The 26,766-nt window shown below is 40.1% G+C and overlaps 5 protein-coding genes across 5 annotated transcripts; 3 read left to right on the top strand and 2 right to left on the bottom strand.

The window, feature by feature from the left end:
• The first annotated feature begins 1,821 nt into the window (after window positions 1-1,821).
• kcnh6b (potassium voltage-gated channel, subfamily H (eag-related), member 6b) lies at window positions 1,822-15,390 on the top strand. The gene is made up of 12 exons (XM_085284534.1): window positions 1,822-1,996; window positions 2,432-2,589; window positions 3,683-4,108; window positions 4,271-4,664; window positions 4,792-4,991; window positions 5,077-5,329; window positions 5,419-5,612; window positions 5,717-5,825; window positions 6,131-6,394; window positions 6,530-6,710; window positions 8,442-8,646; window positions 8,774-15,390. Exons 2-12 carry the CDS (start codon window positions 2,446-2,448, stop codon window positions 9,068-9,070), a joined length of 2,667 nt encoding a protein of 888 aa, XP_085140660.1. The 5' UTR covers window positions 1,822-1,996; window positions 2,432-2,445; the 3' UTR covers window positions 9,071-15,390.
• LOC146568466 (DDB1- and CUL4-associated factor 7-like) lies at window positions 10,639-12,801 on the bottom strand. The gene is made up of 4 exons (XM_085283540.1): window positions 12,655-12,801; window positions 12,357-12,566; window positions 12,089-12,206; window positions 10,639-10,745 (listed from the first exon to the last, which is right to left on the bottom strand). Exons 1-4 carry the CDS (start codon window positions 12,799-12,801, stop codon window positions 10,639-10,641), a joined length of 582 nt encoding a protein of 193 aa, XP_085139666.1.
• A 1,648-nt stretch (window positions 15,391-17,038) lies between the features above and the next one.
• LOC146568464 (proteinase-activated receptor 3-like) lies at window positions 17,039-17,941 on the top strand. The gene has a single exon (XM_085283539.1). It carries the CDS (start codon window positions 17,039-17,041, stop codon window positions 17,939-17,941), a length of 903 nt encoding a protein of 300 aa, XP_085139665.1.
• Window positions 17,942-21,276: 3,335 nt separating this feature from the next.
• LOC146568463 (P2Y purinoceptor 1-like) lies at window positions 21,277-22,164 on the top strand. Its single transcript, XM_085283537.1, has one exon. The coding sequence runs from the start codon at window positions 21,277-21,279 to the stop codon at window positions 22,162-22,164; it is 888 nt and encodes a 295-aa protein (XP_085139663.1).
• A 2,303-nt stretch (window positions 22,165-24,467) lies between these two features.
• On the bottom strand, window positions 24,468-25,319 carry LOC146568462 (G protein-coupled receptor 15-like). The gene has a single exon (XM_085283536.1). The coding sequence runs from the start codon at window positions 25,317-25,319 to the stop codon at window positions 24,468-24,470; it is 852 nt and encodes a 283-aa protein (XP_085139662.1).
• Between the last annotated feature and the right edge of the window lie 1,447 nt (window positions 25,320-26,766).

Raw genomic sequence — 26,766 nt, 5'->3', positions numbered from 1 at the left:
AAAACAAAGAGATAAGTGCAACTCATGCCACCCCACCCCAAAGGCCTGGTTTCCACTCATTTTAAAATGAGACACCACCAGCAGTCTGTTCCAAAGTCCTAAGGGTTGAAAGAGTGGGTCAGTAAAAGTTTTAACATGTGCCGGGGTGCATTGCCATTTAAATTTTAAAACTGACTCGAAAGTCAACAGGGAGTCAGTGAAGATATATTAAAGTTAGGGGATATGAGATCTCTTTCTGGAAATATTAAAAGACACGCAGCTGCATTTAGGACAGATCACAACCAATTATTAGTCCAAATCTGCAAAATAACTAGTAACTAAAGATTTAAAATAAATTTAGACTCAGCTCAGCTCTAGGTATCACTGCGAAAAACAAAGGCTGTGGTAAACAAACCAGCAGGGCTGGTGATGGTAGCGTCTCTTTCCTTTAAAGTGTCCAAAACAGGCAGTTAGATAAAGAGCGTTCAGCCGTATGATACAGAATTGAAAGAGTATGTTTATTTTTTTAAGAGTTAACGTGTGAGGATGTAAAAACGCATTGTTTCCTTAGCAGGTACTAAAATAACAAATATTGATATTACATTATTTGTTAGTTTTTTGTTGCTTTTGTACAAGACCAAAGTGGAACATGTGGGGAAAACTAAACACAGCACAAACACCTCATGCCAACTGTTAAACATGGTGGTGGAGAGGTGGTGATTTGGGCTTGTTTTGTGGCTACAGGTCACTGAGTTGACCATGAACACCTCTGTATACCAAAGAATTCTACAGTCAAATGTAAGGCTATCTACTTGACAGCTAAAGCAGGTCAATGATCCAAAGCATATCAGCAAATCTACAACAGAATGGTTGAAAAATAAAAGAATGAAGGTGCTGCAATGGTCCAGTCAAAGCCCAGACCTCAGTCTGAGTGAAATGTTGTGGAGGAACTTTAAGAGAGCTGTGCAAAACAAATAGTTGCAAAACTCAATGAACTGAAGCAATGCTGTAAAGAAGAGTTGGAGAAAAGTTTCTCAAGAATGATGTGACAGACTGATAAAGTCAAAAAAGAAAATGAATAACTAGTATTTCTGCTAAAGTTGGTTCTGCAAGCTATTGTATCTGTTTGCATCATAAGGGACCTCAAAGGCCAGAAACCCCATCACTGGCCAAAACAGACCCTCATCTGACCAATGAACTTTCCTGATGTACTTTTTTCTTGGCCCTGGGCCATCGGGTCATCGATTAGGTTGACCTCTGAAAACATTTGGCAGTTTTTCAGTTAGGGCATGTAAAGTATAGGCGTGATACATCGCTTGTCTACTGTTAAATATTTTCCTTTGTCATCAAAAATGTTTTAAAAGAGGAAAATATGATATAACGTTTTTAAGAACCAAATAAAAGAAATACAGATGTTAAAGGTTACAGCTGAAGGACAATGTCATAATGGGTCATTTCTCCCTTGTATTAACTGTAGTGTCAACATTTTAATCAATAAGCTTGCACTTCAGCAGTTTGCATGGAACATATGGAGTGGACACCATTCCCAACTTTGTTTTGAATTTTTCAACTTCATATCATGCAGCCTGAACTATACTCAAAATATAATCTAATTTTAATTTAAACCAAATTAGAAAGCTGAAATGATAATTTGATGTCAACAGGGAGATCTAGTGTAATGGCTCTGAGCCCATTTGTTCTGTTATCAATGCTCGTCATCGATTTTCCGGTCGGTTCTTCTCAGCTATAGCGTGGCATTGATTGGTTTCCAGTGTCGGGGAAAGTTGTACAGTCGCATGCGAGCAGCAGGACAGTCCTCCGCTGCGTGCCAGAGTGAAGGCTTCAATACTGACATCTGCAGCCACAACAGAAACACAGAGTACTTTTGTTTTACTCAAATATGAAAGAGGAGACTGAATGTTTTCGAAGACACTTGCCCAAAAAGTGTTTGAAATGATGGATATTTTGGATGCGTATATATGGTAAAGGAACATCCTACTTTGAAGTTTCAAATCAGGTATGTCCTGTTCACTTTTAGTGATGTTTGACTGAAGATTTGATCGACTATTGAAAGATTGTTCAGCTATGTAAATCCTGCCTTTGCCATGCAGGGATTAAAGTATTGACTCCTTGCACTATGTGAGGGCATAGTATTTTGGGAGGGGCACAGCTAGACTTGCATTCTGGGAAATTTAGAGTACAGAGGAGTTTGTATTAGGAAACAGAGCTGTATCAAGACGTTTTCAATAAGTGTCTTTATATAAACAAAAGCATAATAAAGTAAATTACATCAGGCTTACAATAATGGTAAACTTAATACACTAACTATTGTAATATTATGAAAAAGTCAAAATTCTTTATAGAAAATGATCAAAATTTTTTTTTTTGAAACCAGCTTGGATGTGATCTCTTTAGTCTAAATATAAAGGAGTGTTTCTCTAATCATACACAGGACAGCAAAGCTCAATGTCTGACTCAGACCTCATGAAGGGTGGGGGACCGGCCATCAGGAGCCCCGAATGCCGTTCATCTCCGACTCCTCGAATGGAGTTCCACGGCTCCTTCAAAGTGGGGGAGCGCTCGCCCAATGTCACAGAGAAGGTCACACAGGTATGGCAGCTGAGGACCTCACATGGGCTCTGCAGGTCCCATTTATGAGATCCAAATGACTGAAATGTATTGCCATTAATGATCACATTCACTGCTGACCTGGTTCAGTCCTTCACTGGATGTGAAAGTAATCATGTTTTTAAATACTGAGAACAAGATGGGCTTTAGAAAGTTTCCACGCTGGAAGACTTCTGTTAATTAACCTTTTAAAATCAGTTGGTGATCAGGTGACTGGTTGTATTCATCATTGGGTGTGAAGTAGAACCTAAAACTGAGCCACAGTTAGATTAACACCTACTGTTAACACTGCTGGACCCCTAAAGCTCAGTGACCTGCATCACTGCTCTGTGGGATCATGTGAGATGGATTCAAAACAAATGGAAGGGGCATGTGAACTTCCATGGGGGTACCCGGTAATCCCTGTCTCTCTGACTGTCAATAATCTAATTTATCTGTCTTTTTCATAGAGTTATTTGCAAAGTTGGTGAGATTAAATAATACGATATTGAGGGTATAGGCAGAACTCAATGACAGTGAAAGCACATGACCAACTCATCATTATTGGCTTCCAGCAAACCAACATCCTGCGTTCAGTCAGTTCTTAGACTGTTGATAACAGGATGTTGTTATTTTATCTATCTTTAAGGTTTTGTGAAATTTTGGATATGGTTCCCTTATCTGGATCTAACTTTTCTGCAAGTCTTGTGTCTGCTGAAAGACACTAATGACAGGATGGTCAAGGATTTGTTGGACCTACAAGGTTGCAAAACTAAAGCACGCAGCCTCCAACGAGAACCTGGTCAAAACAGTACGTGCTCTAACAAGGTCTATTGGTTAGTTTATGAGAGAGATTTAATAGAAACACTAATATTTGTTTTGTAGAAATCTAGGTTTACTGTTTTCCTTTGCATGCAAAAGATTAGGTGTTCTTTTCATCAAAGAAAGAAGGGATTTGGGTACATGATGGATATTTATTCACCTTCTGGGAGAAGAAGTATATTCCTCAAAATCAATTAAAACAGCACTCGTTAAATATTTTGATTTCCCTGTGAAATAGGTAAAGAGCATACTGATGAATTCTTTATATGCTTAGGTTCTCTCTTTGGAGTCTGATGTGCTGCCTGAATACAAACTCCAGGTACCAGAAACGACATGGTGGATCTTGCTTCACTACAGCCCCTTTAAGGCATTTTGGGACTGGATTATTCTCCTTCTGGTCCTCTACACAGCTGTTATTACTCCTTACTCAGCTGCCTTCCTGTTGGCTGAAAATGGGGATTTACGCCAAAGGAGTTGTGGCTACACATGTAACCCTCTAAATGTGGCAGATCTTATGGTGGACGTGCTGTTTATTGTGGATATAATCATCAACCTTCGGACGACCTATGTGGACCAAAATGACGAGGTAGTCACGCAGCCGAGCCAGATAGCAAAGCATTACATCAAAGGCTGGTTCCCTATTGATTTGTTTGCAGCAATCCCGTTTGACCTTCTCATTTTCAGATCAAGCTCGGACGAGGTAAGAATTCTGATTCTTTGTAAAGCTTCAAAGGTTTTTATCCTTAAGTGTCTAAACTTTAAAAGTTGTTCCCTATTGAGTTTCAAAAGTTATTGAAGCTGTTTGACCTTTTATCTGCCAATCCCTGTCTTACATGTTCCCTCTTGTTCATGGATACCAAAGATGGCAACCTTAACAAGCCTCCTGAAAACAGCTCGGCTATTGCGATTGGTCCGTGTGGCAAGAAAGCTTGACCGATATTCTGAATATGGTGCTGCTGTCCTCTTCTTGCTCATGTGCACCTTTGTACTCATCGCCCACTGGCTAGCGTGCATGTGGTATGCCATTGGCTTTGTGGAGAGGCCGTACACTGCGACTGGTTGGCTGGACAACCTGGCTGAGCAACTTGGAAAGGCGTACAATGAAACAGACTCCAGCTCTGGTCCTTCAGTCAAAGACAAGTACGTCACAGCTCTGTACTTCACCCTGAGCAGTTTGACGAGTGTGGGGTTCGGTAATGTGTCTCCAAACACGAACTCAGAGAAGATGTTCTCCATCTGTGTCATGGTCATTGGATGTAAGTTGAATAACCAATGGTCATTGTATTTAAGTCTTTAGTTGGGTACTGGTACAACTTTATCATTATTACATCTGAAATGACCCAATCCTGTTTGTCTTCTTGTCCTCTTCCTCTTCTGTATCAGCTCTCACGTACGCCAGCATATTTGGCAATGTATCTGCCATAATCCAGCGGCTGTACACTGGTACAACCCGGTACCACACCCAGATGCTGAGAGTCAAAGAGTTTATCCGCTTCCATCAGATTCCAGGTAGTCTGCGCCAACGACTAGAGGAGTATTTCCAGCATGCATGGACATACACAAACGGAATAGACATGAATGCTGTAAGTAAACAAAATGGTAATGCTCCTTTGATGTTCTTTATCTCTCTTATTGTTACGTATCTTCTGACCGTATTTCTTTGTTCAGGTGTTAAAGGGATTTCCAGAGTCTCTGCAGGCAGACATCTGTTTGCACTTGCACCGCTCTCTGCTACAGAACTGCAAGGCTTTCCAAGGAGGCAGCCAAGCATGTCTCCGTGTCTTATCTGTGAGATTCAAGACAGTCCATGCACCTCCTGGAGATACTCTGATTCACTATGGAGACATCCTCGACTCTCTCTTTTTCATCTCACATGGTTCCATCCAGGTCACCAGAGAGGATGTAGTGGTGGCCATATTAGGTAAAGCTATATAACCATACATTATTTTACTCCTTAAGTCCTCTCAAAAATGACCTTCTCAAATCAAATAAATCTTTGTCCTCTTACAGAGAAGAATGACATCTTTGGTGAGCATATCCACCTTTATGATGAGCCAGGGAAATCAAGTTCAGACCTACACACCATCACCTACTGTGAACTGCACCGCATCCTTAGGGATGACCTTCTTGAGGTCCTGGATATGTACCCAAGCTTTGCAGACAACTTCTGGAGGAACCTGGAGATAACCTTTGACCTGAGAGATGTACATTGACAGTTTATTGTAACACACTTCACCTAATGCTAAAAACAGATATTTTATACTGTCACTTTGGTGAGATAATAAATATTTTTTTCTGTCGTCTTTAGGCTGATCAAGAGCCACCAGTAATAATAGATGATGATTCTGGTGATGACTGTGAATACCACCACAAACCAAGATGCAAAATACACTCACTGGACTGCAGAAATAGGCCAGGTGAGATATGAAATGCATAGAAAGTCGTGCAAACAAAGCAAACAATGTGAAAAGCCATTTCAAATCCTGACTTAAATGGATGGACATTGAATCATACTGAGATTATCCATGGAATCCAAAGATGCTTTAGACATGCCTGTAAAACAGGCCTTACAGATTTGAAAAGTTTTACACCACCACCACCACCACCTGTGTTTCAACTTGACTTGTAATTGAGCCAACTCTGGCTGCCTGACACCCCAAACTGTGGGTGTCATGCGTGGGAAAACTGTAACTGAAGGACAGAAATGCTTTTCTTTGAACAGATGGAATTGATCACGAAGACTCGTATCCCCTTCAGGCCTGCCATCAGTCATTTTCTCATGCCTGCTGGGAGGACAGTTGTAGCTGTGGATCGTCATGTTCGCAGGCAAGTGAGGACTTTGAAAAACCTCTTGCCCATGGTGCCAAAACAGAGCATTACTCTGCAGAAGCTGACAGGCAGGATTACTCTTCATCTGCACTACAACTGCACCCCCAAAGTGGCACCTCAGTGGGGAAGGATGCAGTGTTTGACCGGGGTCCTCAAGGTAGATGGCAGTCTTGATTTTGTCATGCAATTGCAAGATATAAATTTAACTGCAGTCTTGATTGTTACCCTGTTTGAAAGGTTTTGGTTCTTTTAAACGTGTCACTTTGAAGCACTGTCTTGATATTTTCCTCAGCCTCATCTCTGAATGTGCCAGGGATGTATCAATACTGGTCAGACAGACAATCACAGCAGTTTTCCAGTCAAGCCTGGCGATCACCTTCTGTCCGCAACTCATGCCACCCACCACCATTCACAGAAGAAAGGCCCAGTGAACTTGAGACACGCCTTGAAATTTTGCATTCACAGCTCAACAGGTGCATTTGCTACCGTTCACCTTTTGATCTTTGCTACTTCTGAGAAAAAGATACGAGGAGTGACTTTGGCTCAAAATGTCACTCCTCAAATGTTGCATTGCCTAAATTCCCTCAGTCAATGAATTTTCTGTCTTATCTTAAAATGGGTGATGAGTTAACATTTACATCACCCAAGAATCTTGAAAATTTGCACAAATTCATTTTGCATGTATACATCAGCAATGTGACGAGCCTTGCTGTAAGTAATAGAACCAATGGCTTAGCGAAGGAATCCTGACGTAACCCTGAGCATTACATTTCTACACCTGAACAATTAACATATCTGTAGAGAGTTTCTTTAACAAGCAAAAAATTCAAAAACTATCTATACTATATTCATTTCCATATGAGCATCACTCCAAGCCATAATTTTTTTTAGTTCCATCTAAGACTTTGAGCACTTTTTGAATTTTTCTTTGTTGAAATCTGACTTTATGCAAAAAGTTAAATTAAATTCCAGTTTTCATGTCTTGTGTTCAGCACAGAACTCAATTGAAATCAACAGCAGAGAGGAAAATATTCATGGCTCTCCAACGACTTTGTATTATGTAGAAGTCCCTCCTTACTCTTTGTTTGTTACCCCCAAAAATCAAACAACTGGTTAATGAGTATACATTTTCCCCTTGTGACAGGTGGTTACCAGATGGTTGTGGACTCGTCTGTAAGCCCATATGACTAGGCCATTAGCAATCGATTTCCCAGCAACTGCTACCAGCCTCCAGCAACCAATTGCCAACCAGTGGAGGATTACATATTTTCTCTCACAACTGGTGGTTACTAAATGGTTGCAGACCAGTTTCTAGTCCTAGGTGTCATTGAAATCTTAATCACTTGATTCTACTGTATTGATCACTGCATGTGCAAAATGGTGAAAAGTTAATGTCACATGTTTAGTGGTTACATGTTTCCAAAGCCTCAGTACTAGCTTGCTATATGTAGTTAACTTTTCTACAGCTAACTGAAAATAAGGTGCTAAAATCTTCCTGAAACATAGCCAGCATAGCATAGCAACATAGCATTTTGGACAGATAACATCATTTTGTTAGTTTTTCTGTTACATATTGCACAGGCAATAATTTTTCCCTGTAGTGAGGGTAGTTTTCATAGTACGATAAGTTACATTACATTACGTTGGAGTCAAAATTTATCATATTTGCACAAACATTTTGAGCCCTAAGTTATCAGTTTATGCTAGCAAGCTCTAGTAAATTGCAGTTTTGAGACTATATGTTAAATTAATGCTAAGTAAAATATAGAGAAAATAATCAAATTGAACTCACCAAAACAAGAATCAGACAGCATGGATCTGTTAAGTTATTAATTACATTAACTATCTACACAGCTAGCCATATTACATGTTCTAAAAGGCATCAGCACTACAAACACATTCAACGGGGGCGGATTGTAACTTTGGTATATTCATATTTTAAGAATATCCAGTAGGCTATTGCAGCCTGCATTGGCAACCACCTGTCAGTCTATGGCATGCCTCTAATTATGCAAACTTTCATTTGGAATAAAGTTTAAAACCAACACGTCAACAAGCAAAATCAGCAGGACGTAAACATGACATTATTTCTGGTGTAAATTTAAGCATGTAATATTTGGGTCTGGACATGCAATTTATTATCACTTTGCTTCATTCTTCTCATACTTCCACCATCTTTTAATTAGTACCTCTTATTTCCTCAGACTGGAGACTCGCATGACAACTGACATCAGTGTTATTCTGCAGCTTCTCCAGAGACAGATGGCCCCTGTACCTCCAGCTTACAGCACTGTATCATCTAGTACTCTCCACGCTGATTCCCCTGGCCTGTATGGGGCTGGAACTCCAGTGCTGCATAACATGTATCCCATTTCCCCCATACAAATGGACAGCTTGGCACCGACACAGGTATGGTATCAAACCAAAAAAAACCACGACAATTCATCAGTTAGGCCAAATATCTGAAAAACACTGTTATATATCTGAAACGCATTTCATCTTCTTTCATCTCAACATTTTGTGCTTATTTACTAAGACCTCGGCTGAGACAGACCTTAAGCAGACCAGCAAATCCCAGGACTCACTGTCCAGTGGGATCCACGTGACTGCGGCATCTGATGACACCATGTTCATGGCTATCACCCCTGAAACTGACACACATACTGGGCTAACTCCTCAGCTACCCCAGCCATCAGTCAAATCCTCCCTCATGGACAGTTCCAGGCTGTGTGGTAACCTCCGCTACCCCTCACTACCAGAGAGCCTGGACATACAATCACGATTGGCAGAGATCCAGAAACACCTCTCGGATCCTGTCCTCCCCATCGTCTGACAGTCAGTGTCACCTACTTCTTAAAGACATTTAGAAGGAGCTCTGTGACCAGTCCATCCGTTTGTCATTGAAGAATTATTTATAATTACACTTTTTACTTTACTATTACTTTGGACATTGGACAGTGTTGAACACAGACAGTGCTTGCAAACAAGGATTTTACACACTGCCCAGCCAAAAAACAGCAGTCACCATGTGGATTTACCTAACCAAATACGAAAGACCCCCCCACTGGATTCGGGGTCTAGGTTCACCAATGTTATGTGCCCAAAAAACGAGGTCAGCTGACTACCTGAATATACAGAATGATTTTTTTTCTCTGATGATGGCACGGGAATATACCAATCTGACAATGCCAGGATTCACCAGGTTTAAAATGAGCGGTTCAGGGAACATGGAGGATAGATTGGCTACCACAGAGGCAAGACCTTAACCCCAGTGGGAATCTTTGTGTGTGCTGGAGAAGACTTTAGCAGTCTGACTCCCCCATCACCCATCATCAATACAATTTTTTGGTGAAAGATTAATGCAATTCTGGATGGAAATGAATAATAATTATCACTTCTTAAAACCATGGGGAAAGTGTGCCATCATCAAAGCTAAAGCCAGCCCAATGAAATATTAGCATGTGACTTGTTCTTTGGCTGGGCGGTGTACTTCCTTCACACTTGCCTAAAGAAATAAACTTGAAAACACTTAATACTTTTGAATGAACAACTAACAGAAAGGTTGTTATATTTTATATAGATAACTGCTAATCCAGAAATGTCACCTCAGCAACCTTAGTGAGTGGCGTCCCTGTTCATGTATGGATAATGATCTTTTTAAATTCTAAAGAATTTCCCTGCAGACCCATTTACTCTAGCCTGACCCAATACTGACACTTTGAGTCCACTATGTTTAGTGTAAATATTTAGAGAATTATGTTGGCCAAGATTAATCAGGTTAGGCTTGGTTTTATACACCTGTAGCAATCAGACTGAAAAAATATCCAAATTCAAAGATTAAGAGGTGTGGCTGATAATTTAGTTCACATAAAGTATCTTTAATATAATGCACTGCATTGCATAAATCCGCAAAGTTGTGTTAAGTAATTTTAATTCTATGTCAGCAACAATAGAAAATAATGAAGAGGGAATAGAGATAAGCTGAATTAAACAGCAGTTACTGACATAGCTAGCATCTTTGATCTTGTACCAGTAACTTCCCTGTAAGAAAGACTAGGTGTTGATTTTCTTGGTATTATTGTAGGGTCTTGGATGGCACCAGCGGTGATTACTGGAAGTGTTCCTGAGCCCTGTTTTTACCTGTTTTTAATGCAGTGTCTTTTAGAGATATATTGTACTGTAGATGATGTGATTTGAAAGTGGGAATTTTACATAGAGGACACTGTTCCGAAATGTATACCATTTTTGCAGATTACTGAAACTCTGCCTCTCCATTTTCCTCTTGTTACCTGTTGCCGAAAGCAAACAGGATGACACACAGTAGTAAACATGGCCTTGTCCCAGCTGTTTCCAGATGTGTTGCTAGCACTTAATTGAAAATTAACTAATATTTTTCACTAACTAGTAAAATTTGTTGTAGCAGATAGCGATCCAGTCAGGCTGGGTAGAAGCCCACTGGACATTATTGATCTGTCCCTCGGCTGTGTAGGCCAGTATGGGGTCATCCGCTACACAGAGGACGAGGAGATGAGATTTCAATCAATTTATCTTATTTAGTCTGGGAGAAAATAATGTGAGTAGACACAACATATTCCTGTTCTGAGTCTGGTAATATCTGCAACCAGGCTTTCCTTTTTTGGCAGGAGGAAAGATGGAAAAAAAAATCTGCCCCAGATAACAGTATGGCTTTACTTGATTCTTTCCAACAAGAAATTAGTCAATGAGGTGGAAACCTTCACTAATCTGTTTCTTCTTCCCAAAGTATCACACACTCTGCAAAGTCATTATCTCAAATCCAACCTCTGATTCAGAAGATGTTTTCGCATAAAATACAAAATCTGAGACTTTTGCTGCTCAGCTCGTTCTTAAAGGGCTCCGTCTTGTGTTGAATCTCAGTTACTGCAGTGACATTCACATTTCAGATCAGGGACGGGCAATTAATTTTTTCAAGGGGCCAAGGGGAAACTAGGGCCATTGTGGAGGGGCGCGCCTCTGAACTACTGGTCAAAGTAAATGAAAATGTGAAATGGGCCAACACAGTATCACTATTTAATCAATATGTCTGTGTAGGTTCTCACCCATCTGGGTCATGAAAAGCTTGAAAAGAACACAACTGGATATCTTTAAGTTTTCTGAAGACAAAGGATAGTGGACTGTTTGAAAGAAGAAAAGAAAATCCAGCAGTGATACTGACTGAAGTGCTCTGCAAGTCAAAGTCCAACAAACTCTGATTCAGTGCTCTTGCCCTGATGAAGTTAACTATTTTAGCAACATTGTTAATTTTTAGCACTCACACAACACCTGAGTTGTAATACAGAATTCATTTTAGTCACTTTATCTTGCTTTCATTTCAAAAGTCAGACAATTTCCCGTCAGATCTGAACAGTGCAGTAACTCTAGTCCCTTTCACTGAGTGCATTGTTGCCAGCTCCTCTGTAATCTCGAACTCTTGTGTTAGACCCCTACAAAGGTGAGTAACTGGGCTGTGTTGCTGATATAAAAAAATGCATTTACAGTGAAGCTGCATAATAAATAACACAAGTTTAACAATTAAATTTTTATAAAAGAAGAACCCCCTTCAAAATAAAAAGCAACACAGTTGTATTGTGATTTTCCACAAAAAAATTGCAAAAAACTGTAAAGCATTATCTGATGGGGAGTTTATCAAAGAGCGTTTGGTGGCTAAAGTAGGACAGACTGCATGTTTTATAATTATTTACATCTAAATCTTAATTTCCCATTGACCTTAGGAGGGCCAATCAAATGTACCAGAGGCCTAGGTTTCCTTTAAATAACGATATTATGCAGTGCTCTAAAAACTACAATCAAGTGTTTTGCTACAGCTGCCTACCTGCAGTACAGATGTGACAGGAGGAATGTGGCGCCCAGGCGATTCCGTTCACACAGGCCCTGTGGTTGTTGAGTCTGGCTACCGGAGTACAGGGTACACGCACGTCTAAAGTCACCACCTGAGGATACACAGCGACGCTTTACATTTTTAGAGCTTCTCTTAAATTGACTTTTCAATACAAAATAAAAGGAAAAAATGGTTAGATTGACATTTCCACTGTGCAGTTTCATGATCTGAGCAGGAGCCCTTTAAATGGAGCAGCACTAACCTCCAAGCTGTCCATCGCCATGGTAGCTAAGTAGTTGGGATCTTGCTTGTTCCAGCAGAGTCGGAGCAATGGGTGATGCTGTGGGTCGTCGTAGATGATTGTGCTGTGTTTGAGGTGTCGGAGGTCAAACATGCGGACCGAGCCATTCGCACCCACAGAGGCAAACGTATCCCTGCCCCCGCCTGCTCGGCTAAACGAGATGTCATACACCTGCGATACAAGCAGACAGTGGCCCACATGAGTCTGTCACTCCAACATGTTTGTTTTAAAGGACAGCGCTTCATCTAATAACTTTTACCTCCTTGTCATGAGCTATGAGCTGTGTCTTGACGTGACCTGTCACCAAGTTGACCCTCCCCAGCACCTGCCCAGTCTCCAGCCCCCAGATTGTACAGGTGGTGTCTATACTGGAAGTACCTGCACAGAAAAAAACAACAACATACATTCACAACATTTTTTATTTTCAGTTTCAAACATTGTAATTTGGGTTTATCGATTAAATGCCCTGAGGTTTTTACCTAACAAGTTTGGGTCCACCTCGTTCCAGTCAAAGGATGTGAGCTGTGCACAGAAATCTGAATTCTTGTTGTTGTTGAGCAGACACTCCAGACGGGTCTCTCTATCACTCACCTGCCAATCGACAAAACATCATTGTCTAAATTTAACTTCATGTTCTAATACCATAGACAGTATAAAAGATGAACTTAGCTTCCAGGTCTGAAAGTCTAGCCAAAGCGAAAGGGCTTAAACTTGCATTGCTTTTTTATGGCCAGCAGGGGGCGATACCTGTGGGTGTGCAAACAAACTTCTGGTTGTATTCAGATCTGTCATTTTGGATGTGTGACAATGTATGGTCAAGTGAATAAGGGTCACAACAAGTCACACATCTCTAGAGACTGGTCTAGAACTAACTTGCAACCACTGGTTGTGAGTAAAAATATCTATTTCCCAACCAGTTGGCAAGTGGTTGTTGGCAGTCAATGGAAAATCAATCCCTAGGAAAAATGTGTATTTCCCAACTGGTTGATAAAAAACCTCCTTGCAGTTGCTTTTGTCACAGCAGACTGCCATGGTAATTTGCATGTAAGATGCTGACTTCTCTGCGAACTCCCAGTAGTCTCAAGAGCTTGATAAAATAACAACTGGACTTCTTCTTAAGCACTTAAGACTAGGTGTAGGTTCTCAAGTCATCCTATAACCTGGATGACTGAAAACCTACACACTCTCCCAGCTGTAGTGGAAAGTGCGACCCAAATCAGAAACCTACAAAGTAACAACTATGCCTTTTGAACCACGTTGGCCGCAGCAGCCCATGAGTTTATGGTCTCAAACACTCATTTCAGGTCATGCTGGAATTTCTTAGTAATGATTACTGAATAGATTATAAGAAACATAATGCCTCTGTAGTAGTGATGTGTCGGTCGCGAACGAAATGGTTCTTAGAGCCGGATCTTTGACGTGAATGACGCGAACCGACTCCTTATCGCGAGCCGTGGGTTGTTTTTTTTTCTTTCTCTCACCCTCTCTCTCGCACTTTTTTTCCGCTTCACCCCGCATGCAGCCTTGTGCTTTGCGCTGGGCAAAGGGGGGGAGGGGCGGTAGTTACACTCAGTAGCACAGGAACAGAGCAGGAGAGAGAGACAGAGAAAGAGAGCCGGGACAACAACGTCACATTAGAAAGGTATAGTAATCATCCACAACTATTTTCAGTTGCAGATGATAAAGGATTCAGAAAGTTTATTCATGCAGGTCCATATGACAGAGAATATGCATGTTCTTTTTGTTTTCATATTATAATTTATATTTAATTGTGTTGTGGTTTGCAGTGTTTTGTGTTGTTTCACTTTAAATTTGTTTAAAAGGAAAAAGCTGAAAATTTAAATATTGAAATGTGAATAATTGGTTTTTGTATTATATGATTTATTTATTACATTTTATGTGGAGTGAATAAATAAAAGTATATTTACTGTGGCCCCTAGAGACAAAGCATGTACAAACTTCAAAACACGTAAAAACTCCAAAACACGTACAAAACACAACAGAAGTGCTCCAGGATGCTAGGGCGCAGTGTTGAGCTTTTGTTACCTAGTGGCTACACAAGCCAGGAAGTACCAACGACCGTATTTGATGTGTGGTAGTAACAGGTAAATGAACATTTTTTAAAAATCATTTGAATATATATGAGTGCTTGTGTATAAATACAAAAACAATACACATATGCTTTCAATTGTGTAATTTAAGTGATCTAAGGAGCTCTGTTTTGGAAGTTAAGTTATCGCTAGAAATGTGTTTTGGAATTTGTACGTGCTTTGTCTCTAGGGGCAACCGTAGGCTTTGTCTCTCGGAGCCACCGCATATATTTATATATAAACATATATAAATAAAACCACTTTTTTTTTTACATTAGTAATTCCTTTTGTGCATAATTTTATATTTTATATTATTGTTAATAATAAATTAATTAAACAAAACAACCCGAAGAGCCGGTTTGGAGCCGAAAGAGCCGGTTCTCTAAAAAGAGCTGGAAATCCCATCACTAGTTCATAATACGGCAGCAATGGCGGCAACCGGAGGACAAAAATAGTATAATGATGAGCGTCATGGAGGCGGCTAGTGCTGCTTTCAAGGACCAACAGGGGTATTTGCAATTACTGCAGGAAAGAACAAAAGGACTCAGAAAGGAGTGTTTCAGAAAAGAGAGCTTTGATTCTCGTGCGATTTAAACAGGTAGTGCTGTTAACTATATGTTACATTACATTACTGAAAAATAAGCAAGTTGAGTTAGTAATAAAATGTAAATGAATCATCAATCTCACGTCTTTGCTTTGGTTTTTTACGGTGTTTAAGTGCCACTTTTGTTCATCTTAAAAAAAATTTTATTCTTAACTTACTTTGTGTTTTATAATATTTATTTGACGTTAGAGTGGTAAGTTTACGAGAGGCAATGGAAGGTAGAACTGCAGACCTGAGCAGCTGCAAATAAAACCCAAATAAAAGAAATTCCTTAACACAGCAGTTCCTTGAATGAACCTGAGGGAGCTATCTCCCATTTGTTGTTGTGATACCTACTCTACTAAAAGATCCAGATGTTTCTACGCCTCCACGAACACATTAGTAATTTTCACCAGAACACAACAATTTATTTTATCATTTGAAAGTGAACTTGGAGGACCCTTAACAGTATGCGTAGGATTATTTGTCAGCACTGACAGCATTGCTATTTTTTCCAGCTAACACCCGAAACATTTGTTTGCCCAGTCCTCATGCATGCTTCTGTGAGAGTTTACAAAACAATGTGTGCAAATTCGGATTATATTTGCATCACTTCCAAATACATTTGACATTCAGTATTTACTCAGCTCCTGGCTGGAATTTATCATAGATCTGTGGTAGACCTATAGTTTTGATTAAAACCTTTGGTCGGCATCTGTTATAGAATATGGCTTTTTAAAAAATTGTTATTAGCCATGTCATTAGATTAGTTGCAATGAAAGAGAACATACAGTTCTCCGACCTTTCACTACACAACATAAAGTAGTATATTAAATACACATTTGTACTACTAGAAAAACTCAGTGTGATTTGGACAAGGGAGCTGTGAGAAAAAAGGTATTCTTACAATTTAACATCTCCCACCCCATCCAGGAGACTCTGACAGCACTGAGCAGCTCCTTCAGTGGCAGGCTGCGGCACCCACGATGTGGGACGGAGGTCTTTCCTTCCTACTGCTGTCAGACTCCACAACAAGGACTTCTCAGCTGACCAAACACACACATCCACACATGTGCAATAGCAATAACACTAAGTCCGATTCCCTTTTTCTGACAACATTGTATTTTATTCTGTTGTATTGTGTACATGATCTTATTCTTATTATCCTATCCTATTCCAGTGATTGTTTCTTAATTTTTGCTACTGTAACTTTGCACGGTCAACTTTCTGTTGTAACAAAATTAATTTCCCACGGGTGGGACTAATAAAGGTTATCTTATCTTATCTTATCAGGGTAAAGCTTGTGTTGGAGTCACTGGCTGTCAGAGGGTGAAAAGTGGGGTATGCTCTTGATAGGTCACCAGTCACTCACAGTCTAAATGTACTCACTAGTTAAAAACACTTAATTGTATATTGTTTTTCATATCCTTTAAGACAACCAGTTATGGCATTGCTCAGCTGTTCTGGTATGTATTCAAAGATCCTGAAAATCTGTTTTTGAATCAAAAGAACGACGTGGTGAATATATATGAAATAAACAAAAAACACCATAAATCACTGTATCATGAATTGCTACCAGGAAGGTGTAATATGTTAGCATGCTATACTAAACGAACATGGTGAACTTTGGTGCCAAAGAGGCCAACAAATTCACAAAACCGCAAGCAATTCTTCACTCTATTGTTGGTATTGTTGTTGAATCATTATGCCAGCCCAACTATGTCTTTTGTCTTTCTGTCTATATCTCCTGGGTGATGTACCTTTGCTTTTTTTCCAAGATGATTTGCAAAACCTCCACTAACGCCACATCATTAATTTGATGGATGCTTGGCCGCATTTATATGCAGCAGTTCCAAAACGTTTGATGCATTTGTCCAGGCAGCACATAGCACTAGAACGTCACTGCAAATACTTCTCTGACCTCTATCTCGCTGATCTTTCATCTTTTCTCTCAACTGCTCGGCTCAGCAATGTTGCTAGATATATATCCTCAATACAAGCGTGTGTCCAACAGCTCAGCTGCATCTGAATTTGTGTGGGAAAAGTTTGACTTTTCCTGGTGTGATGGTGTTAAATCTAACGTGTATGCTTGGGCTTTTTGTTCAGTGCTGTGCTTTGTTTTTGGTTTTCCTGCCACTGTTGCAGTCCTCTGGGAGGTGTTTAAAATATGCAGGAGAAGTACATCGTTATCACCTAATGACTTTTTCGTACTTAACCTCTCCACCATGGATGCTATCTTCTTGGTTTTCATTCCACCTGGAATAATGAATCATTTTATTTGGATGTATTGGGACTTTGAAGCAGTTTGGAACAGTGTTTATGCCTTAAATTCATCTGGAAGACCGCTCCTGATGGCTTGTACCTGTCTCGACTGTTACCTGGCTGTGGTTCATCCAGTCGTTTACCATAAGAGGAAAGGTCTGGCTCCCAGGGTTGTGATGGCTGGCATTGTTTGGACTCTCACGATCGCATCTGGGATTGCATACTTTCTTGTCTACAAGTTGTACTACAGCATGTTTCCAGTTGTGGTATTTTTAATTGCCTTTGTAATAATTGTTATCTGTGATAGTTTCATCATCCATACACTGAAAAAGTCTGGCCCTGGCAGAAACAACATCCACCCCCAGAAGCAAAGAGCCATTCAAACTGTCATCTTCAGCCTAGTCATGGTAGTCATCTCTTACCTTCCTCCAATACTTCTCTTTTTAATCGGTGGACCTCTGATGCCCAGTGACAAGATGTTCATTTGTACTATTGGTATTCCTATTACAGTTACCTCCACTTTGGGATCTGTTGTTATGCCCCTACTCTACCTTTATAATGCTGGAAAATTGGATTTTTTTAAAGGTTGGATGCTGCAAGTTGTAATTTAAGCATCAGTATTTATTTCCACCCAAACAGTCAAAACTACTAGCTGTATTTCTGTGTATCTGTCGCCTGTTGTCGAATGTTTATAAGATTCTCTAACTTCATATTTACAGGTCTTCCCTTTTATATAATTCTGTATGTGTGTTACACGTTGGATCTAATATTTTATTTGGGCCAATAGGAAAAAAAGTTGGAATAACAAAACCATGGGAAAACAAACCTATACATTTAATAATGTACAGTTAAGACTTGTGTTTGGGACCTGTGTGCTTTATCAGATGTTAATAATAAAATGAGAATGGCTGTATTATGTATTTAAGCTGTGTTCCTCCACAGTAGAGAATAGGTGGGCAATAATGACTCTAATTAAGCAATTCAGGAGGTTTTTCTCCCATTAGACCAACAAGATAGAATAACAAGGCATGTTCTTCTGTTATTATGCAGAGGGAAGGTGTTTTGAAATTAAATTTGGCTGATTTTTTATTTGCAAACAGCAGTTTTTAATTCAAGTGTGTCTGTCTATGCTGCTGTGTTTTAATAGTCTTAAAGTTTAATAACTTTAAGACTATTAAAAACTTAATAGTTTTAAAGTCACTTATTATTAAATAGCTGAAAAAGTAAGAACATGTGCAAGAAGGGTGTAGCTGTTGCAGTAAACAGTGTGTTAAGGCAGGAAAGATTTCCTGTGTCGTTCAGTGGTGCTTTTCGGTACTCTCAGTCTCTCACTGAACGAGCTCCTGTGACTGACCAGCATGTCATGGAGTGGGTGGGAGGTGTTATCCAACATTGTCTTTATTTTGGACAACATCCGCCTCTCCGACACCACCTTGAGGGAGTCCAGCTCCATCCCCACAACATTACTGGCCTTACGGATTCGTTTATCGAGTCTGTTGGCATCTGCGACCCTCAGCCTGCTCCCCCAGCATGCAACAGCATAGAGGATCGCACTGGCCACAACAGACTCATAGAAAATCCCGAGCACTTTCTGGCAGATGTTGAAAGATCTCAGTCGCCTCAAAAAATAGAGACGACTCTGGCCCTTCCTGTAAAGTGCTGTGGTGTTTTTAGCCCAGTCCAGTTTATTGTCAATGTGTACTCCAAGGTATTTATAGTCCTCCACAATGTCAACACTGACCCCCTGGATTGAAACAGGGGTCAAGTGTTTCCTGGTCTTCCTGAAGTCTACGATCAGTGCCTTGGTCTTTGCCACGTTGAGCTGCAGATGATTCTGCTCACACCACGTGACAAAGGAGTCGACCACAGCCCGGTACTCTGTCTCATCATCCCTGCTGATGCATCCAACCACCACAGAGTCATCAGAAAACATCTGAAGATGGCAGGTCTCTGTGCAGTGGCTGAAGTCTGTGGTGTAGAGGGTGAAGAGGAAGGAGGAGAGGACAGTCCCCTGTGGTACCCCTGTGTTGCTGATCACCTTGTCAGACACACACTGTGGGAGACGTACATATTGTGGTCTTCCTGTCAGGTAATCAACAATCCAGGACACCAGAGAAGCATCCACCTGCATCGCTGCTAACTTATCACCCAGGAGGGTCGGCCTGATGGTGTTGAAAGCACTGGAAAAGTCAAAAAACATGACCCTCACAGTGCTCGCCGGCTGGTCCAGATGGGTGTAGACACGAATGAGCAGGTAGATGATGGCGTCCTCCGAGACGAGGCTGATAAGCAAATTGAAGGGGATCCAGATGTGGTCTTACTATGGGTCGCAGCTGGTCCAGGATGAGCCTTTCTAGGGTCTTCATGATGTGGGAGGTGAGTGCCACGGGCCTGTAATCCTGGGGGCCACTGGGACGTGGCGTCTTTGGTACAGGGACGAGGCATGATGTCTTCCACATCACTGGTACCCTCTGCAGACTCAGACTCAGCATAAACAGTTTATGAAAGACTCCACACAGCTGGGGGGCACAGGTCTTGAGGACGAGGGGACTCACTCCGTCTGGTCCAGCAGACTTGCCTGAGTGAAGTCTCCTCATTTGCATCTCAACCTGGTATTGAGTGAAGGTGATGGGTGGGGGAGGGGTGTCAGGAATCTCACAGGAGGCAACATGTGAAGAGAGAGGCTGGCACAGTGGTGTGGCTCTGGATTCCAGGCTGACTACAGGTGAGGTTGTGGGGGTGTGAGCAGACACTGTGGTGTCGAATCTATTGAAAAACAGATTCAACTCGTCGGCTCTATTCTCACCTCCCTCAGCTCCCCTGCTGTTGGTTGGCCTGAATCCAGTGATGGTCTTCATGCCCCTCCACACCTCTCTCATGCTGTTCTGCTGGAGTTTCCACTCAGCTTCCTCCTGTAATTGTCCTTAGCCTCTCTGATCTTGTCCTTTAGTAACACCTGGACCTTCCTCACCTCCTCTTTATTGCCCTCTCTGAAAGCCCTCTTCTTGTCATTGAGGAGGGCTTTGATGTCCTTAGTCATGCACGGCTTGTTATTTGGGTAACAATGAACAGTCTGAGCTGGAACAATGGAGTCGGTGCAGAAAGTTATGTAGTCTGTGATACACTCAGTAAGCCCATTGATGTTATATTATATGTATATATATGTTATATGTTATATAATAATATAATAATAATCTATCCACATATGAAGTGTGAATTTCGGCTCACTTCTTAATATATTACCTACAGGAAAAACATCTCAGCTCTTGCTCCAGCACTGATCCGCTGGGCACATTGTGTCTCTCTCTGTGGTCTTTAAAGCTCATGACCTCAGTGGTCACACTTTTTTTTAATATGATTTGCAAAATTTCCACTGTCAGGAAATCAGGACACATGTTTAGACAGCAGTTTAAAGATGAGTTTGAAACGTCCAGGCAGCCCATTACAGTAAGACCTCAGCACAAACACCTTCATAAAACCTCAAAACAAGGTACAGTTCTCATTTGTTTGCGTTTTTGTTTAATAATGATTATTTTTATGTACATTTTCCGTTGTTTGCCGACCAAAGATGCCGAGTCTCAGCATCTTTTGCACATTTGTTTGATTATATAAAGACTTCACATCACATTTTTGTTTTTTATAATCCAAGTTGCTTGCTTACAGCCTTTTTATGCTCTTGAGACTATGCTGGGAGACACAGCAAACCTTCTGCAGGGAGGGGTTGGACTACCTGAGCAACCTCTGTAGGGTCCATGTATCTCCTCACACTACCAGTAGTGACACCGACACTAACACTCAGCTAGTTATCTGAAGTCAATAGAACGAGAAGTTTAACTTTAAGCTTATACTCTGATTTAAAAGTTTTCCTTTATTGTATTTATTTATTTGAACTATAGTAAATAATTGTTGTACTGTATATTTCAGGTCTTTTAGCCACTGTTCAATAATGCTGCTTGGACTTCATCTTCGATACAAGCCTCCCTCCAACAGCTCTGCCCTGGCTGGAGTTGAAAGGTCTAACTTATCCTGTGATGGCACTGAACCGGCCTTTTATGCTTGGGATGTTGTCTCAGCACTGTGCTTTGTTTTTGGTTTTCCTTCCACTGTTGCCATCCTCTGGGAGATGTTTAAAATACACAGGAGAAAAAATCCATTCTCACCAAATGAGTTGTTCATACTTAACCTCTCGATCATGGATGTTATCTTCTTTGTCTTCCTTCCACCTGGAATACTAAATAACTTCATTTGGCTGGGGTGGGACTTCATGTCAGTTTGGTGCGGTGTTTATGCCTTGAATATGTGTGGGAGACCGCTCCTGATGGCTTGTACCTGTCTCGACTGTTACCTGGCTGTGGTTCATCCAGTTGCTTATCACAAGAGGAAAGGTCTGGCTCCCAGGGTTGTGATGGCTGGCATTGTTTGGACTCTCACACTCGCCTCTGGGATTGCATACTCGCTTTCTTCAAATTTATTTAACAGCATGCTTCCTGTTGTGACATATCTAATTGCTGTTATCATAATTGTTATCTGTGATGGTTTTATTTTCTATACATTAATAAAGTCTGACTTTGGCAGAAACAGCATCAATCCCCAGAAAAAAAGGGCCATTCAAACTATCATCTTCAGCCTGACCATGGTCATCATCTCTTACCTCCCTCCAGTAGTTCTTATTTCAGTTGAGGGGTACCTGATCACCAAGCTGTCGATTCGTCAATGTATCTTAGACTATCTAGTTACCCTTTCATCCTCTTGGGGATCTGCTGTCATGCCTCTGCTTTACCTGTATAATATTGGGAAATTCGATTTTTTAAGGCTTGGACGGTGCAAGTTCTAATTGAAGCCACTTTTAATCGTTTTTGCACATTTCTCTTGTCAAATCAGTCCTGTAGAAGAAAACAAAAATTTTTCAAACAGTCAAAACTAAAAACAGCTCAGTTTACAGATAAGCCCTATTCAGACTGGTTTTTTTTTTGTCATGTGCACATTTAGATCATAGAAAGTGCCCAAGCCACCTCTATTGGGTGGGTTTCTGTTATTCTGTGAGTCTATATGTACTTTTTTCTCTTCTATGTGGTTAAAAAATGAAATAAAACAACAATGGAAACCAAATGAAGAAAGCTTTCATCTTCTTATACAACCCATTTTTGGAAAAGTTGATGTACTGTGTAAAATGTAAATAAGAACGATTTGCAAATCTTATGAAGCCACACTTAATTCACATTAGAACACAGAAACCAGATCAACTGTTTAAACTGAGAAAATGAAGTATTTTTAGGACAGGAGGCCATTTTTAGCATCAACTCATGTAACACAGGGCACATGAAAGATTTGCTTTTAAACCTTTTGATTAATTGAAAGCACTAAAAGCAAGACAGACACTCTTCGTGTGAGCACAGAAGAGTTTTCCACTTTGTGTCAATCCATTGTAAACGAGCTTTGCCTCAGAGACGACAGCTGGGTTTCTGGATCGTGTTCACATGTGGCTTTTGCTTTGCATGACAGAGCTTTAACCTCCACTTGCTGATAACACAGTGAACCGTATTCACAGCCAGTGATTTCTGGAAGTGTTGCTGAGCCCATGCTGTGATTTCAATGACAGAATCAAGCCTGTTTTTAATGCAGCTGCCAGGGTCAAAGATCTAATATAGAGTTTTGGCTTTGTCCTTTGCGCACAGAGATTTCTCCAGATTCTCAGATTCTTTTGATGATATTACCTCATGTGACTAATAAGAAATTAAAGTTTCACACTTTTACATCCAGTAACATTATTCCAAATTTGTTCCACAATGTGTAGAGATAGTTTTAAGTAGACTAGCAAACCACTACTCATCTTTGCTTTAAGAAGCTCTGCCTCGCTGAGATGCTCTTTTTTAAACCCAGTCATGTTACCAACCTGTTACCAGTTAACCAAATAATTTCAAAAATGTTTCTCCAGCTTTTTTAAAAAGATATTCTAACAATGTATTTTCTCAGTTAAAGATCTGAAATGTTTCATATGTTCCATTGTGGATACAACTGAGTTTAATGAGATTTGTAAATGATCGCATTCTGATCTTAAACAACATTTTACATAGTGACATTTTGGGAACCTGAACTTTTAATTGAATGTTGTTTCCATTAATACACTGCACATATACTCTATTCATTGTTAATTAGAATAATAATAATAATAATAATAATAATAATAATAACCCAAGACTTTAGAACAAAGTCGTAGGTGGTAAAACGGCAGAGAATCTGGTGACATAAAACCTTTATTAGCTTTTAGATAAGATACTATCAGAGAAAAACAAACTCTAGAATCTCAGACTGAGATTTTAATCTGATAAATTGAATGAAAAAGTCCAATAAAGAGGTATGAAAAAAGGTCCTGCTCCCATTTACAAGCCCATAGACTGGAAAACTTTGGGAAATCAAGAACTTATTTTCCATGATTGATTTACATGGGCTTCATCGGGTGAATGATCACGTTACAAATGTAAATGTTGAAGGCAGGCAGGTCATCTTTCATGACACTCATCTTCACACAGGCGTGCAGGTATAAGCAAACATCGTTTTCATAACTCAGTGCAGAAGTCGTAGGAAACAATAACATGTTAAGTAATGTGAAAATTGTATATATTTGCATTATTCAAATATACGAGCGAAACCAAAGGTGCATTTCTCCAGTTCACAACAAAGTACATCCATATGTTTATATATAATCATACATAGATATTTATTTTAAAAAATGGAATATAGTTGTAACAATGTGAAAAGTAATAATTTAAAATTAACAAGAGGCATCAAAAGCTATATGTGATATATGTGTTTTACATCTGTGAGCAGTGGAGAGGAGTAACTTTTCTCGTTCTTTGAAACAGTCTGGATGATACATGCATTGAGTGCACTAAGATGGAACAACTCAAGTTATTTTTAATGTCTGTGCAATCAACTGCAAATGCATAAAATTATATTTCATATTATATATTATCTGCTGAATTACTATTCTGCTTCATTCTTCTGCCATTTTTGCAGCAACTTCTATTTTTAATCCATTATTTTCTGCTTTAATAATTTTAAAATGATTAAAAATAAAATCTGTTCTGCTTTTATCGTGCCAGACCTGTACTACACCTTTATATATGCAAATCCTTCCTAGCAGCAAATATTATTCAACCTCCCCAGATTGCCCAAATACAGCAAAGGCATGATTGCACTTCCTGCTGTCGGGATGATCAAGACAGGCATTGTTATGACGCACTCGTATTCGTTGTCATCTCTGAAAATGAGACGCCCAAAGACGTACAGCAGCACTGGGGGGATATATGAGGTGATGGTCATGACCATGCTGTTGGTGATGATCTGGAGAGCCTTCTTCTTCCTGGGGTGGAGGTGTCCCCCGCTGCGATAGGACTTCTTCAGGGTCCAGAGGATGGAAGCATCACAGATTACAATTATGGGGAGCGCAATGAGGGACACAAACGTGGCCCTTACACTGTGGTTTATCTCTTGATCAACTATGGACATGGACCCTTGAACCATCGTAGCAGTCCACGCAGCAGCAGCCATAAGGACCCGGGGAGTCAGACTCTTCTTTGTGCTGTAGGCGATGGGATGGAACACAGCCATGTAGCAGTCCAGACAGATGCATGCTGTTAGAAGAGGTCGTCCAGTCAGGTTTAGAGCATAGAGAAAACTGATGAAGCTCTGGAAAGACATGATGTGCCAGAGGACGAAGTTAGTCAGGCCAAGTGGGACAAAAAATAGGAAGACCAGGTCCATGACTGTGAGGTTGATCATGAAAACATCATTAGGGGTGATCGAGGTTCCAGCTCTGTGTCTCTGAAACAGCTCCCAGAGAACAGCAGCACATGCAGGAAATCCAACCAGAGAGAAGAGAGCGCTGAAAAACACCCAGACTATAATACCTGGTGTTACGTCTGCACAGTGTCCCCACTTGCTCTCCAAAGGCTCGCTGGAGTTGAAGGTTAGATTCTGAGAGAGCATTTTGAAGCAGTAAGAGGTTCTCACTGATCGTCTGCGCCTGAAATGAAACAGAAATGAATGAGATTCTCCCGAGGAAACAAAAATCTGAAGACGCTTGCTTTTCCAGTTTCAAAGTCATCTTACCTTCACGATGCGTTCTTATTATTAGGAATGATTTTGTGTAGATGCACATAATTTGTTTCTCCTATGAAAATGCTTATTTGAATATGCAAGTGACAGCGAGGATCATTTTTCAAGCTTGGCATGGACTGATTTATTATTTTTTTAAGTGACTAATCATCTGATCTTAGATCCTGCAGATTTAACAGTTATTAGAGGAACGAGTTTTCTATTTATTAACCAGCAACAAGAGTAAATGCTCTGGTTACCTTTAAAAAAAAAAAAAGCTTTCTTTCACATGGTATAGTTAAAGGTCAGAAGTCAGGGGTGTGACCTACCTAGGAGACTACTTTAAATAACTATTCTTCATTATTCGTCCATGGATACAGTGACTTTTGCCGTTGTGTGCCAGTGTCACAGCTCATGTCGGTCAAACTTAATCAACTTTTCTCGAGTGATCAAAGTTAGAAAAGATGTAGCAGATTAAAACATAATTCTGTGAACGAGTCAAAGCTGATGCACAATAAAAGCATTAAAAGCATTTTCACAAAGAACAAATGTACAACATAAGCAGGCAATCTAACAAGAAATAATATATTATTTTTAAAAAGCAGTGAGGTTTTTATATGTTTACATCTCTCTTTAAAAGACTGTACTTTCTCCATGTTTAATGATTCCTGTTGGTAGAAGACCTGCAGAAAGTGGTTGGACCATGAAGCCGTTTAACTTTCTACCTCAATGATACATTTTAGGTAGAGCTTCCTGATTATACTTATAAGGTTAAATTATTTTTATGTATTTAACAACGAGAATAAAACTACTGCCATTAAACCCTTTTACCTTTGAGCCAAAACAATGCTTCTAGGGTTTATATATTACTTGACCGTCTTCCCAGTTTCTTTGTGCTGAGAAATGATTAACTTCTTGGATTATGTTCACAGGTAATATAGTACTGTATTAATATAACACTACAGAGTAGAAGCAAAGTTACAAGAGGGTAAATTATAGACTGAATTATAACAACAACTAAAGGTTGTTGATCTTCAAACTTCTTGAGCAAACAAAACTATGAATGTCAAGTCCAAAAAAATATAGTAAGATCTGGGATTAGGACACACCTGATCCAAACTCTCGGTGTGTGAAAAAAGGAAAATTTTAAGCCTAATCTTAAAAGTAGAGAAGGTGTCTGTCTCCTGAATCCAAAATAGGAGCTGGAGAATAAACTAGAGAAAACGGGTGATCCGATCTATTACTATGGAGCAGAAAGATTGGGAACAAAACAGCTGAGAAGGAAGGTTAGGGTTAGGATAAGGAAACACTGATGCTACTCGAGTCCAGAAGACACGAG

The sequence above is a fragment of the Mchenga conophoros genome, linkage group LG8 (genome assembly GCF_057382185.1).
Source record: "Mchenga conophoros isolate Kocher_MC1m ecotype Shallow Benthic linkage group LG8, M_conophoros_male_GT1.1, whole genome shotgun sequence".
NCBI lineage: Eukaryota > Metazoa > Chordata > Actinopteri > Cichliformes > Cichlidae > Mchenga > Mchenga conophoros.
The sequence above is the reverse complement of the archived record's forward strand: the minus strand, read 5'-3'. Positions and strand labels throughout refer to the sequence as shown.